Source organism: Rattus norvegicus, chromosome 1 (genome assembly GCF_036323735.1).
Source record: "Rattus norvegicus strain BN/NHsdMcwi chromosome 1, GRCr8, whole genome shotgun sequence".
In the NCBI taxonomy this organism is placed as follows: Eukaryota; Metazoa; Chordata; class Mammalia; order Rodentia; family Muridae; genus Rattus; species Rattus norvegicus.
In genome coordinates, this window is record NC_086019.1 from 42196625 (window position 1) to 42212466 (window position 15842).

At 42.7% G+C, this 15842-nt stretch overlaps 1 protein-coding gene across 3 annotated transcripts in view; it reads left to right on the plus strand.

Annotated features, from left to right (window-relative positions):
- The window catches only part of Ppp1r14c (protein phosphatase 1, regulatory (inhibitor) subunit 14c), a 180678-nt gene that overhangs the window by 18648 nt on the left and 146188 nt on the right, over positions 1 to 15842 (plus strand). Inside the window, exon 1 of one of the 3 annotated variants that reach the window (XM_039085420.2) lies at positions 14719 to 15007. The exons of the other annotated variants lie outside the window; for them this stretch is intronic. Within the exon in view, the coding sequence (XP_038941348.1) occupies positions 14882 to 15007 (126 nt within the window). The 5' untranslated portion in view covers positions 14719 to 14881. Of the gene's footprint in view, positions 1 to 14718; positions 15008 to 15842 lie in introns of those variants that run through there. 3 annotated transcript variants of the gene reach the window in all.

A 15842-nucleotide genomic window follows, 5' to 3' on the forward strand; every position in this document is an offset into this window, starting at 1 on the left:
GCTCACATTTTAGAGGAAGAGCAGCCTATGTGGTGCTACCATGTGGGAAAGGTCGTGGCAATGCTGGTTAATAAGGGGGAAGAGCAAATGAGGAGGGGTAGGGAGGGAGGGAGGGAGGAGGGAGGAAGGGAGGGAGGGAAGGAGGGAGGGAGACTGAGCCTTTCTATGAGAAATTCCGGAACACTAACCCTTTCCTGCAGTAACAGCACTGGTGAAGAGAGAACCCTCATAATTTCACTGCCCCTGTGAGTTTCTGCTTCATAATCCTGCTACAAGTGGGGTTGAATTCAGCAGGAGCAGTAGAAGAACTTTGGAATCAGAACAGCTACAGGATTAGAGCAGCTCAGAGCTGGGGTTGGGAAGCCTGGTATGACTGTGTTTTACCATTTTCTCTTTTTGAGGAAGGTGGATGGTAAAAACAATTTAATTATAAATACTTTAGGAAAAACTGAACTAGCCTATGTATTCAAATTGATATGTTCAGAATGGGTACCTAAAACCCTGCAAGGCCCCCTGATTTTGGGGGTGTATGGAAAGACAGAAGGACAAGAGGATTATGCCCTCTCCTTATACATGGGAGCCCTGTCCTTCTCACCTCCTCCAGGTAAGCTTAGGAGGGCAGATAGCCCCTATTTGTATATATTGGCCTTTTGAGAATCTTCTTTATAAAGTTCCTGTTTCAAAAACTAAAAGAAATTAGCAACAACAACAGCAACTACAACAGAAGCCCATTGGCTATTTGAGTTGTTTGTCTCGTGGATCCTGGTCATATCTGTACATAGGAGACTCTGGGCGAGCCTTTTGCAGAAATAAGCATGGTAAGTGTTTCCTCCTGCACTGGAATTTCCTTCTTCACTCCCATACTGAGGTTTCTGATGAACAGAAATCATACTTTACTATTCCCCAGTCTGTCTGTTTTCCTTTCAGAGCTGGCCTGTTCATTCCATCCTCTTTCAGACATCCTTTGTTTCCGCTTATGGATGCTTACTCTTCTGTGCTTTGTCTTCTACATTCTGCCAGACTTTGGTTTTGTATATGGTGTAATCTATGGATTAAGATTTAATAATTCCTTCTTGGGCATTTGTTGACCCAGCACTATTCCTTGGAAAGACTATACATTCCCACTGTGGCAGGAGTACATCATAGAACACTAGAGTATATATGATTGGAGAACTGAATATTTGCTCTCCCCCTCCCCAGTTATTATGCTGAAATCCTGACGGTCATGAATACCACACAATAGTATTCAGAGATGTCACCTTGAGTTCGTCATGAGTGTGGGACTCCTGTGAAGGGTATCCGTGCCCTTATAAGACAGGGGAGAGCTTCTTCTCTGTTCTGTCCCAGAGATCAAGGAGGACCCGAAGAGAAGCTACTGTTACAGGGATTTGGACAAGGCAACTGTTGATACCTTGGTCTTGGATTTTCAGCCCCTGGAGCCATGATAAATATATTTTTGTTTTATTAAGCAGTTTTAGCCTATTTTCTTTTGTTATAGCATCCCAAAACTGAAGCAAAGAGAGGGCTTTGCTTTTGTGCCTCTAGTTAGAGTTTGATGTGTGAGTTTTGATGTTGGGTGGGAGCTTTCTATCTTCTTGTCTATATTCCATCCCTGTGGTACCATGACCCTTGCACATTAAGTAGTCAATAAATATAAGCTGGTTGATAAATGAAGTCTGAAGTTGCTCTTAACATACATCTTTTTCCAGAAGTATTAGTATTAGGCTCAAATAAATATACTCAAATTTTGTTTTAGAGAAAAATTAATTAAAGCGCATGTGTGTGTGTGTGTGTGTGTGTGTGTGTGTGTGTGTGTGTGTGTGTCTGACATTTGAACAACCCTGCTGACCAGGGTCCTTGGGAAAACCAACTTTCCTTTTGCCCAAGTTGGTGCCAGGTAGAAAGTGGAACTGAATACTTGAACTCTTTCTACAATTTCTATTTTTACTTTTAGAACATTTGTTGATTCTTTCTTTACAAGTTAAATGCTCAGCACAGAGAAGATAATTTTGGAAATTTTATTTCTGGGATAGCTTTGTTTATCATAGTTATTTAAATTTTTTCCTATTTGGGACAGTCTCGGCAAACATGCAGTTAGCCTAGGAATTAGAGCTTTTATGTTGCTATCAGACCATTTTAAAACGAATACGCTTCAAGAAATAGGAGGCTATTTTTTAATGCATAGTGTTTCATACAGTGAATTCAGGACAATACACTTTTCAAAATTTTGTGTTGTGGCCAATGACTCAGTTGAGAGTAGCAGAGAAATGTGTTTTCGGGAGGTTAGTGTGGACTCAAGATTTACCCATGAGTCATTGCGTCAGATGACATTACAAGTAGGTCCCCTGATGCTGTTGTTTCTGACCCACCTAGAATTGAAGAGATCTGGACACACCTCTTTTGGCCACTATCTTGCTCAGCTACCCTATCTAGGGCAGTGGTTCTATTTTTTTTTATATATATCTTTATTAAATTGGGTATTTCTTATTTATATTTCAAATGTTATTCCCTTTCTTGGTTTCTAGGCCAACATCCCCCTAACCCCTCCCCCTACCCTTCTATATGGGTGTTCCCCTCGCAATCCTCCCCCCATTACCGACCTCCCCCCAAGAATCACTTTCACTGGGGGTCCAGCCATGGCAGGACCAAGGGCTTCCCCTTCCACTGGTGCTCTTACTAGGCTATTCATTGCTACCTATGCAGCTGGAGCCCAGGGTCAGTCCATGTTTAGTCTTTGGGTTGTGGCTTAGTACTGGAAGCTCTGGTTGGTTGGCATTGTTGTTCATATGGGGTCTCAAGTCCCTTCAGCTCTTTCAGTCCTTTCTCTGATTCCTTCAACTGGGGTCCCGTTCTCAGATCAGTGGTTTGCTGCTGACATTCGCCTCTGTATTTGCCATATTCAGGCTGTGTCTCTCAGAAGAGATCTACATCCGGTTCCTGTCTGCTGATCTTCTTTGCTTCATCCACCTTATCTAGTTTGGTGGCTGTATATGTATGGGCACATGTGGGGCAGGCTCTGAATGGGTGTTCCTTCGGCCTCTGTTCTAAACTTTGACTCCCTATCCCCTGCCAAGCGTATTCTTGTTCCCCTTTTATTTATATTTATTTCTTTTCTTTTCTTTTTTTGTTTTATTAACTTGAGTATTTATTTACACTTCGAGTGTTATTCCCTTTCCCAGTTTACGGGCCAACATCCCCCTAACCCCTCCCCTTCCCCTTCTTTATGGGTGTTCCCCTTCCCACCCTCCCCCCATTGCCACCCTCCCCCCAACAATCACATTCACTGGGGGTTCAGTCTTAGCAGGACCCAGGGCTTCCCCTTACACTGGTGATCTTACTAGGACATTCAATGCTACCTATGAGGTCAGAGTCCAGGGTCAGTCCATGTATAGTCTTTAGGTAGTGGCTTAGTCCCTGGAAGCTCTGGTTGCTTGGCATTGTTGTTCATATGGGCTCTCAAGCCCCTTCAAGCTTTCCAGTTCTTTCTCTGATTCCTTCAACGGGGGTCCTGTTCTCAGTTCAGTGGTTTGCTGCTGGCATTCGCCTCTGTATTTGCTGTATTCTGGCTGTGTCTCTCAGGAGAGATCTACATCCGGCTCCTGTCTGCCTGCACTTCTTTGCTTCATCCATCTTGTCTAATTGGGGGGCTGTATATGTATGGGCCACATGTGGGGCAGGCTCTGAATGGGTGTTCCTTCAGTCTCTGTTTTAATCTTTGCCTCTCTATTCCCTCCCAAGGGTATTCTTGTTCCCCTTTTATAGAAGGAGTGAAGCATTCACATTTTGATCATCCGTCTTGAGTTTCATGTGTTCTAGGCATCTAGGGTAATTCAAGCATTAGGGCTAATAGCCACTTATCAATGAGTGCATACCATGTGTGTTTTTCTGTGATTGGGTTACCTCACTCAGGATGATATTTTCCAGTTCCAACCATTTGCCTATGAATTTCATAAAGTCATTGTTTTTGATAGCTGAGTAATATCCCATTGTGTAGATGTACCACATTTTCTGTATCCATTCCTCTGTTGAAGGGCATCTGGGTTCTTTCCAGCTTCTGGCTATTATAAATAAGGCTGCTATGAACAAAGTGGAGCACGTGTCTTTTTTATATGTTGGAGCATCTTTTGGGTATATGCCCAAGAGAGGTATAGCTGGGTCCTCAGGCAGTTCAATGTCCAATTTTCTGAGGAACCTCCAGACTGATTTCCAGAATGGTTGTACCAGTCTGCAATCCCACCAACAATGGAGGAGTGTTCCTCTTTCTCCACATCCTCGCCAGCATCTGCTGTCACCTGAGTTTTTGATCTTAGCCATTCTCACTGGTGTGAGGTGAAATCTCAGGGTTGTTTTGATTTGCATTTCCCTTATGACTAAAGATGTTGAACATTTCTTTAGGTGTTTCTCAGCCATTCGGCATTCCTCAGCTGTGAATTCTTTGTTTAGCTCTGAACTCCATTTTTTAATAGGGTTATTTGTCTCCCTGCGGTCTAACTTCTTGAGTTCTTTGTATATTTTGGATATAAGGCCTCTATCTGTTGTAGGATTGGTAAAGATCTTTTCCCAATCTGTTGGTTGCGGTTTTGTCCTAACCACAGTGCCCTTTGCCTTACAGAAGCTTTGCAGTTTTATGAGATCCCATTTGTCGATTCTTGATCTTAGAGCATAAGCCATTGGTGTTTTGTTCAGGAAATTTTTTCCAATGCCCATGTGTTCCAGATGCTTCGCTAGTTTTTCTTCTATTAGTTTGAGTGTATCTGGTTTGATGTGGAGGTCCTTGATCCACTTGGACTTAAGCTTTGTACAGGGTGATAAGCATGGATCGATCTGCATTCTTCTACATGTTGACCTCCAGTTGAACCAGCACCATTTGCTGAAAATGCTATCTTTTTTCCATTTGATGGTTTTGGTTCCTTTGTCAAAAATCAAGTGCCCATAGGTGTGTGGGTTCATTTCTGGGTCTTCAATTCTGTTCCATTGGTCTATCTGTCTGTCTCTGTACCAACACCATGCAGTTTTTATCACTATTGCTCTGTAATACTGCTTGAGTTCAGGGATAGTGATTCCCCCTGAAGTTCATTCATTGTTGAGGATAGTTTTAGCTATCCTGGGTTTTTTGTTATTCCAGATGAATTTGCAAATTGTTCTGTCTAACTCTTTGAAGAAATGGATTGGTATTTTGATGGGGATTGCACTGAATCTGTAGATCGCTTTTGGTAAAATGGCCATTTTACTATATTAATCCTGCCAATCCATGAGCATGGGAGATCTTTCTATCTTCTGAGGTCTTCAATTTCTTTCTTCAGAGGCTTGAAGTTCTTATTGTACAGATCTTTTACTTGCTTGGTTAAAGTCACACCGAGGTACTTTATATTATTTGGGTCTATTATGAAGGGTGTCATTTCCCTAATTTCTTTCTCGGCTTGTTTCTCTTTTGTGTAGAGGAAGGCTACTGATTTATTTGAGTTAATTTTATAGCCAGCCACTTTGCTGAAGTTGTTTATCAGCTTTAGTAGTTCTCTGGTGGAACTTTTGGGATCACTTAAATATACTATCATATCATCTACAAATAGTGATATTTTGACTTCTTCTTTTCCGATCTGTATCCCCTTGACCTCCTTTTGTTGTCTGATTGCTCTGGCTAGAACTTCAAGAACTATATTGAATAAGTAGGGAGAGAGTGGGCAGCCTTGTCTAGTCCCTGATTTTAGTGGGATTGCTTCAAGTTTCTCTCCATTTAGTTTAATGTTAGCAACTGGTTTGCTGTATATGGCTTTTACTATGTTCCGGTATGGGCCTTGAATTCCTATTCTTTCCAGGACTTTTATCATGAAGGGGTGTTGAATTTTGTCAAATGCTTTCTCAGCATCTAATGAAATGATCATGTGGTTTTGTTCTTTCAGTTTGTTTATATAATGGATCACGTTGATGGTTTTCCGTATATTAAACCATCCCTGCATGCCTGGGATGAAGCCTACCTGATCATGGTGGATGATTTTTTTGATGTGCTCTTGGATTCAGTTTACCAGAATTTTATTGAGTATTTTTGGGTCGATATTCATAAGGGAAATTGGTCTGAAGTTCTCTTTCTTTGTTGGGTCTATGTGTGGTTTAGGTATAAGAGTAATTGTGGCTTCATAGAAGGAATTCGGGAGTGCTCCATCTGTTTCAATTTTGTGGAATAGTTTGGATAATATTGGTATGAGGTCTTCTATGAAGGTCTGATAGAATTCTGCACTAAACCTGTCTGGACCTGGGATCTTTTTGGTTGGGAGACCTTTAATGACTGCTTTTATTTCCTTAGGAGTTATGGGGTTGTTTAACTGGTTTATCTGTTCCTGATTTAACTTCGGTACCTGGTATCTGTTTAGGGAATTGTCCATTTCCTGCAGATTTTCAAGTTTTGTTGAATACAGGCTTTTCTAGTAAGATCTGATGATTTTTTGAATTTCCTCTGAATCTGTAGTTAAGTCTCCCTTTTCATTTCTGATTTTGTTAATTTGGACACACTCTCTGTGTCCTCTCGTTAGTCTGGCTAAGGGTTTATCTATCTTGTTGATTTTCTCAAGAACCAACTTTTGGTTCTGTTGATTCTTTCTATGGTCCTTTTTGTTTCTACTTGGTTGATTTTAGCTTTGAGTTTGATTATTTCCTGCCTTCTACTCTTCCTGGGTGTATTTGCTTATTTTTGTTCTAGAGCTTTTAGGTGTGCTGTCAAGCTGCTGACATATGCTCTTTCTTGTTTCTTTCTGCAGGCACTCAGCGCTATGAGTTTTCCTTTTAGCACAGCTTTCATTGTGTCCCATAAGTTTGGGTATGTTGTACCTTCATTTTCATTAAATTCTAAAAAGTCTTTAAGTTCTTTCTTTATTTCTTCCTTGACCAGGTTATCATTGAGTAGAGCATTGTTCAATTTCCACATATATGTGGGCTTTCTTCCCTTATTGTTATTAAAGACCAGCTTTAGGCCGTGGTGGTCCGATAGCACGCATGGGATTATTTCTATCTTTCTGTACCTGTTGAGGCCCGTTTTTTGACCAATTATATGGTCAATTTTGGAGAAAGTACCATGAGGAGCTGAGAAGAATATATATCCTTTTGCTTTAGGATAGAATGTTCTATAAATATCTGTTAATTCCATTTGGCTCATGACTTCTCTTAGTCTGTCTACATCTCTGTTTAATTTCTGTTTCCATGATCTGTCCATTGATGAGAGTGGGGTGTTGAAATCTCCTACTATTATTGTGTGAGGTGCAATGTGTGTTTTGCGCTTTAGTAAGCTTTCTTTTACGTTTGTAGGTGCCCTTGTGTTTGGGGCATAGATATTTAGGATTGAGAGTTCAACTTGGTGGATTTTTCCTTTGATGAATATGAAGTGTCCTTCCTTATCTTTTTTGATGACTTTTAGTTGAAAATTGATTTTATTTGATATTAGAATGGCTACTCCAGCTTGCTTCTTCCAACCATTTGCTCGAAAGATGTTTTCCAGCCTTTCACTCTGACAAAGTGTCTTTGTCTCTGAGGTGTGTTTCCTGTAGGCAGCAGAATGCAGGGTCCTCGTTGCGTATCCAGTTTGTTAATCTATGTCTTTTTATTGGGGAGTTAAGGCCATTGATGTTGAGAGATATTAAGGAATAGTGATTATTGCTTCCTGTTATATTCATATTTGGATATGAGGTTATGTTTGTGTGCTTTTCTTTCTTTGTTTTGTTGCCAAGATGATTAGTGTCTTACTTCTTCTAGGGTATAGCTTGCCTCCTTACGTTGGGCTTTACCATTTATTATCCTTTGTAGTGCTGGATTTGTAGAAAGATATTGTGTAAATTTGGTTTTGTCATGGAATATCTTGGTTTCTCCATCTATGTTAATTGAGAGTTTTGCAGGATACAGTAACCTGGGCTGGCATTTGTGTTCTCTTAGGGTCTGTATGACATCTGTCTAGGATCTTCTGGCTTTCATAGTCTCTGGTGAGAAGTCTGGTGTGAATCTGATAGGTCTGCCTTTATATGTTACTTGACCTTTTTCCCTTACTGCTTTTAATATTCTTTCTTTATTTTGTGTATCTGGTGTTTTGACTATTATGTGATGGGAGGTGTTTCTTTTCTGGTCCAATCTATTTGGAGTTCTGTAGGCTTCTTGTATGCCTATGGGTATCTCTTTTTTTAGGTTAGGGAAGTTTTCTTCTATGATTTTGTTGAAGATATTTACTGGTCCTTTGAGCTGGGAGTCTTCACTCTCTTCTATACCTATTATCCTTAGGTTTGATCTTCTCATTGAGTCCTGGATTTCCTGCATGTTTTGGACCAGTAGCTTTTTCCACTTTACATTATCTTTGACAGTTGAATCAATGATTTCTATGGAATCTTCTACTCCTGAGATTTTCTCTCTCATCTCTTGTATTTTGTTGGTGAAGCTCGTATCTACAGCTCCTTGTCTCTTCTTTTGGTTTTCTATATCCAGGGTTGTTTCCATGTGTTCTTTCTTGATTGCTTCTATTTCCATTTTTAATTCCTTCAACTGTTTGATTGTGTTTTCCTGGAATTCTTTCAGGGATTTTTGAGATTCCTCTCTGTACGCTTCTACTTGTTTATTAATGTTTTCCTGTGTTTCTCTAAGGGAGTTCTTCACGTCTTTCTTGAAGTCCTCCAGCATCATGATCAAATATGATTTTGAAACTAGATCTTGCTTTTCTGGTGTGTTTGGATATTCTGTGTTTGCTTTGGTGGGAGAATTGGGCTCCGATGATGCCATGTAGTCTTGGTTTCTGTTGCTTGGGTTCCTGCGCTTGCCTCTCGCCATCAGATTATCTCTAGTGTTACTTTGTTCTGCTGTTTCTGAAAGTGGCTAGACTGTCCTATAAGACTGTGTGTCAGGAGTGCTGTAGACCTGTTTTCCTGTTTTCTTTCAGCCAGTTATGGGGACAGAGTGTCCTGCTTTCGGGCATGTAGTTTTTCCTATCTACAGGTCTTCAGCTGTTCCTGTGGCCCTGTGTCTTGCGTTCACCAGGAAGGTCACTTGCAGCAGAAAAGTTGGTCTTACCTGTGGTTCCGAGGCTCAAGTTTGCTCGTCGGATGTTGCTTATGAGCTCTTCGCGGCGGCAGCAACCAGGAAGATCTGTGCCGCCCTTTCCGGGAGCTTCTGTGCACCAGGGTTCCAGATGGCGTTTGGTGTTTTCCTCTGGCGTCAGAGATGTGTGCAGAGTGCAGTCTCTTCTGGTTTCCCAGGCATGTCTGCCTCTCTGAAGGTTTAGCTATCCCTCCCACGGGATTTGGGAGCAGAGAACTGTTTATCCGGTAGGCCCCTTCAGGTTCTGGCGGTGTCTCAGACACAGGGGACCTGCTGCTCCTGGGCCCTCCTCTACAGGAACCCAGAGGCCATATACAGTTTCCTCTTGGTCCAGGGATGTGAGCAGGGATGGGTAGTGTTGGTGGTCTCTTCCGCTCTGCAGCCTCAGGAGTGCCCACCTGACCAGGCGGTGAGGTCTCTCTCCCAAGGGGTTTGGGAGCAGAGAGCTGCTGAGGGCAGGGATCTGCAGGTTTGTGACTCCCCCGGCTAAATACCGGATGTGCCCAGTCCTAGAGGAATTTTGCCTTTGTGTGTCCTGAGTTCACCAGGCAGGTCACTTGCAGCAGAAAAGTTGGTCTTACCTGTGGTCCCGAGGATCAAGTTTGCTCGTGGGGTGCTGCGTATGAGCTCTTCTTGGCGGCAGCAACCAGTACACACAAGGCTTTCAACGCACTCCTTCAGGTTCTTTGCAATATGGTGATAAGTTCTTGGTGAACAATGCTTCAAGAAAACAAGGAAGAAGTTTCTCATTTGTTAATAATTTCTCCTTAGAAGTCACATGGTTTCCTTTCTGTTCTAGTCTCCAGTCTACCCAGACTCCAAGGAAGGGAAGGAAACATGGGTCTCCCTTTTTGAGGGGAAGAGAGTCAAGCCAAGCCACTTAGTGAGACAGGGAATCAAGGTGAAAACTATGGCTAAAGTCAAGTAGGGAAAAGTGAATTGCCACAGGAGGGATAAGACTCAGTGAGGAACATGGAATATTCAGTAGACTATTGTGTGCTAGAGACCTTGGATGTATCTATGACAGTCACCTCCTCCCATTCCTTGAGGAAAATGGATGGACAGCCTTGGAGGTCATGGCAAGACTTGTCTTTTTGCCTACTAAGGATTTTGAAATTTGTTTCTAGGTAGTCTAACTTTCATGAAGAAAAGTCTTTTTTCATGTTATTACTATCAAACCTTACTCCTCTATTCAGCATAAGTTTTCATAGATTAAAACTTTCTAAATTTTGTTTCTAGAGTAGTCTTAGATGAACAGCAGAACTGAGGGGTAGGTAAAGTTCCCATAGTCTTCTTGCCTCCACCCATGTATGGTGACCTTCCCCCCATTCCCCAAACCAGAGTACTGCATTTGTTATAATCAATGGACTTCTATTGACACTCATTATTACCCAAAGTGCATCATCTATATTACTGTTCGCTCACTATGTGGCATCTCCTGAAGATGTCAACAAACGTGTAATGACATGTGTCTAATAGTATAGCATCATTCAGAGTACTTGCAATGTCCCAAAAATCCTCTGCCTACTGTGTTTAACAGTTGCATCATGACATTTCTAAAAATATAGCTTTCTGTCCAGAACTGGTAAAGCCATCAGTGGTATACCATGGCTCACTAAACACCTCATAGCTGGGGGACGCTTTATTGTTTTATTTGACCCCAATGACACTCTAGACTGCATAAAAAAATCTCAGGATCCCATAGTTAGAGGAGAGACTAGAGACATTGGCTTCTAACTTCTCTCATTGACACACTGACTCCATCTGTAGTCTGGGAAAAGGATCATCAAGGAGTACATTAATTCATTAAGAAATAATGTATAGGGTATATATCTCCAGTATAAATATTTGTATGTGCAACAGATATAAGCAAAAATACATATATTTATTACTAGTGCTTTTAAACTTCAGAACTAATGGCTCAAATTGCCACATGAAAGAAATACTTGATTTTCTCAGGCCAGTTAGATCAGGCAGCTTTTTGGAAGAACTCTTTAGTGTTAGTGTCTTCACAGTGAGATGAAGCTCTTATATACTCTATATGAGTGTGCATGTGCCTGTGTGCAGCTTTGATTTTATGTGGCTTACTGTTTGAGGCCCCATGATAGGTTGGGAAACACATGAAGCAAGGTAGAGCTGAGTCAAAATTACAGTTCAGTCGCTCGGTAGGTGTGTGATTATTCTTCATTTAGACTGGGGAGAGCCAATGGGTATTCTTTTCATTCCTTACGTAACTTTGGTTTATTATGTTCCTTAAAATAGAAGCTTCTCACCTGAAGATGAAAGAGTTCAGAAAAGCTGCTAGGTACCTCTTCTGGTGGGCAGTTACCATAGTGTGAGCTAGGTACCTCTCCTGGCGGGCAGTTACCATAGTGTGAGCGAGTTCTGTACAGAATGGGAAGGCACCAGTGGCGAGAATATGTGACTCTAGAAACTCCAGACAATAGTCAGTCACTTCATGTCCCACCCCCCAAGCCAGATTTGTGCATATTAGTCACCTGGCTGGGTTCCATGATGGTGTGGCACCCCCTTAGCTTTCCTGTGCTGCTTTCTCAGTTTCCACAGTCAACCCATCACTTTGTTCCAAGCTGAGGTTTGCCCCAGCCTCCCTCTTCCTCAGTGATGTTGAATCATAGGTAAAAGCCTGGCAGGTCTTTGTCTTTGTTTTTCAAAGAAATTTTAAGGTCTATGTCTTAGGGTTTACTGTTGTTAACAGACACCATGACCAAGGCAACTCTTATAAGGACAACAACATTTAGCTGGGGCTGGCTTACAGGTTCAGAAGTTCAGTCCATTATCATTAAAGTGGTGACACAGCAACATCCAGACAGGCTTGGTGAGGAGGAGCTGAGAGTTCTATATCTTCATCTGAAGGCTGCTAGCAGAATATTGGCTTACAAGAAGCTAGGATGAGGGTCTTAAAGCCCACAACCCAGTGACACACCTACTCCAACAAAGCCACACCTACTCCAACAGGGCTACACCTTCTAATAGTGCCATTCCCTGGGCCAAGCATGTACAAACCATAACAGTACACAAAGATAGCAGAGTCTCCGCATGCACCCTTGTCTCAACTTCCTCAAATGTTAACACTTTATGGAAGCTTGTGCGTTCACCTGCGGCATCAGCAACAGCCTCAGAAAAACAGTGCATGTATGGTTCCATAATGTGGTTTCTGACATCCATTCAAGGTGTAAGATCGGAATCCTATGTAGAGAGGAGTCTACTTTATTATTAATTCAGTTTTAAATGATTGACTCCAGGTAAGAAGATATTTAGCAACTAACTCAGAGCCAAGGGGATGATAGACACATAAGGGCTTCTCTTGTGAGTCAGGTTCTGGATCTTTGGTTGAGAGGGTCTTTGCAAACACATAAACCCAGAATGTATCTCTTTTTAATTTTTTAAAAAATGATTGTAATAATTCTCTAAAAATATAAAGTCTAGGTATATTGAGTGCATTTTGGAAGTAGGAAAGTCTGTTGGTACAACAACTCTACCAAGTCCTTTCTCTATGATGGTTTAGTAATTTTGGTTTTTAGAATCATTTCATTAACAGCAATAAAAACAATAGAAAGCCCCCATGTGCATGTATGCATACCTAATGTTTCTTTAGGGGTGGTTTGGCTGGTGCGTGTGTACACTGTGTGTGTGTGTGTTTGTGTGTGTGTGTGTGTGTGTTTGTGTGTGTGTGTTTGTGTGTGTGTGTGTGTGTGTGTGTGTGTGTGTGTGTGTGTGTGTGTGTGTGTGTGTGTATGGTGAGGGGTAGTTGCCAGGACTCATTCTGGCTTTGTGTACTTTCCTTGGTTAAACACATAATCATCTTACATCATCTAACCATGTTACTGGGTAACCTAACACATGGCTCTTGATGGTATACTCAGGGTTGCTGCTTTTCTCTCAGTCACAGCAGTTGAACTAAAATCTGGATGTCAGATTCTGGCCTGAGGTAGACAATGCAGTTTGAACCACAGCAAAATGTCTGTGTAGCTTCAAAGAACTTACTGGTTGGCAAGATTTGTTTTTTATGGTGGGTCCTTAGAAATTTCTGAGATTCTCTGTAACAGGGATCTCAAAACCTGTCACTCAGGCCAAAAGTTACTTCAGCAAAGAAAACTCTAGAACTCCACTACAGTGTTTAGAACACAGGTTCCTGAGGTTTGGTTCTATTTTCCCTTTTGTGGGGCATCCCCCAAGAGTGCCTCTTTTGTGTGGGAAGTGGAATCTCAAGGCAAGACTGTGCAGGAGGTACCCTGTAGGCCCTGTGAGGTCAGTGTCTGGAGTATGGGGCAGATCCCAGGCAGCATGGGCAGGAAGCTCTTCTGGCCAATCTGGGTGGCCCAAGCTTGGCAGGGTCTTATTCTTCTTCTGCAGGGATGCCCGTGGCCTGCCAGAATTCTCAAGCCTGGAATTGGCTTCTAAAAATGAACCGAGGCAGGATGCCATGTGCAATTTGTGTCTGACTTCCTTAGCAACCACCTCTTGTCTCTTTCTTGCTTCAAGGCAGCAGTGTCTTTCAGAGTCAATTCAACTGCTCCCTTGTCTGACAGTCATGGACCACAGAGGCACAGGGAAACAGCTCAGCCACAGAGACACAGGGAAACAACCCTGCTTTTATCTAGGCTGTTTGGACTGAAACATGAAGGGAGTTCAGGCCTTAAGAAATGTGAGGCACCTTCTGAGATCATTCTAGGGAAACCTTCTTGGCCCAACTCATCATCCATGACTTTCTCCTACTGGTATTTTGGAGGGTTACTCAGTTGGTTGTCTCTGAAGACAGTGGAGTCTTATCGTCAATGGTCTACAGTCTAACCATCTGTTGGATATTGGCTGTGAGCTTTCTCCTAGGACATTTTTCAGGACCTATCCTTGCATTTGCAGAGGACTTGAAGGAGTGCCTTAAGTTCTGTTGATTTTGTGAGGATGCTGAGGCCAAGCAGTGAGTTTTATCCCATTCAAGAAAGAGGGGTGAGAGAGCACCAATCCCCTTTGATTAATCATTGGCCAGGTGACCTGGCCTTTCTTGTGTGCAGGCTCACCAGTCTCTCTCTTTCTGGCTTCCCTTGTTCCTGACTTTACATCCTCTTTGCGGTCCCCCTTTACCATAAATGCTAAGGCCCATATGTCCTAGCCTCCAACCTTGACCCCTGGCTCTCAGAGCCTCCCTGCTGACCGACTGTGCTATAGAAATTCTTGTGTGGCAGTAAACTGCTGTCCTAGCATGATTGAGAAAGTTTCATACTCAGCAGACTAGGCAGGGCTTCCATACACTGCCCGCCTATCTGAAAAGATTTTTCTCATTAAGTCCAAAGTAAGAGTGAAGGCATACCATTGCCTTGGTGGTTGCTGTGCATGTGTAAGGAATTGGGGAGAAAAGATAGGCAAACAAGAGAAAACTCTGTGGTCTGCACATAGTCTCACTTCATGGTAAATTAAGGCCAGGTTTATATTGGGAAGGGAACTATCTTGGTAGATAAGCAGGAATTCTTGTCAGTGTGCCCCAAGCCTGCAACGTGTTGACAACCGAGGGACAAGGCAAGGGAAGGGCCAGGCGTGAAATCCAGAGGCTGTAGCTTCTGGAAGGGCCCAGTGTTATCACTGTAGTCATGCCAATGCCCCTCCTTCTCATCCCTTTCCATCTCTTCCAAGTAGGGGCTGTGAAATGCACATCTAGGAACCATGCAGAATCATAGTTTCTCTCTCTCTCTCTCTCTCTCTCTCTCTCTCTCTCTCTCTTTCTCTCTCTCAGTCTCTCTCTCTCTCTCTCTCTCTCTCTCTCTCTCTCTCCCTCCCTCCCCAACTGTCTCCTTCCCATCTCATGTTCCTAGTTTGGCCTGGTGCTCTGGATTCAATGCAGGACGTGGCCAATCAGACCTGCAGCTGGAATGCTGGAGCCCAACCTACCAAGCTGGGGACAGACTCATCAGGGAAACTCCATCTTAAGGCAAGGATGATACCCTTTGTTTTTTCTTTGTTTTTATCTTTTTATCCTTTCGTTTCATCTTTCTTGTCTCATTCATAAACGTTTCGCCCCATTGCTGATGTAAAGACCGTGGCACCAACCCGAGGCTAGTACCACTTACTCATGAATGTTTTTTCCCCAGATGGCCCTGAGATGTGGTCAGTCTCTCTTTTAAAAACTTGCTTGTTTCCACTGGTGTTGAGAATCTTTCTGTCCGACATTTGCTTGCTATCCATGCCCACTGCAGGCTTCATTTTCTTCTTTCTTTCCTTCTTTTTTGGATCTGCCTGGAAGCTGCAACAAGAGGTCGGGGTGGCATGGCAACTGGTCTAATTGCATAGGAGGCTAGAGGAAAACCCAAACTCAGGTGGTAAAATCTACTTCTGTGGCTGAGGAGTAAGATAAGCTTTGATATCTTTAGGGGATCATAGAGTAAGTCTGGGATGAAAAAGGTTACTGAAGGTGAAGACTGATGAGTGCTGTTGTCTTCTATAAAAACAGTAGAATAATTTGGTGGGAGGGAGCATCCTGGTGAGCCCATGGGAAGGTGTCCCCTTGAACAACTAGCCACATGATAGCCCTAATTATAAAAGGAAGTTTATTGGGTGAAGGAAAGGTGTAGAGATGAAGAGAAGTGGAGTAAAAAAGAGGACAGAAAGGGAGAAAGAGAGAGAGAAGAGAAGCCAGCTGGCTGGGAACATGTAGGGAAGAGAGAAAGAATAGATGAGGAAGGGAGAGAAAGAAGAAGGGAGGGAGGGAAGGAAGGAGGGAGGGAGAGGAGGAGGGGAGAGAGAGAAAGAGAGAGGGGGGAGGGAGG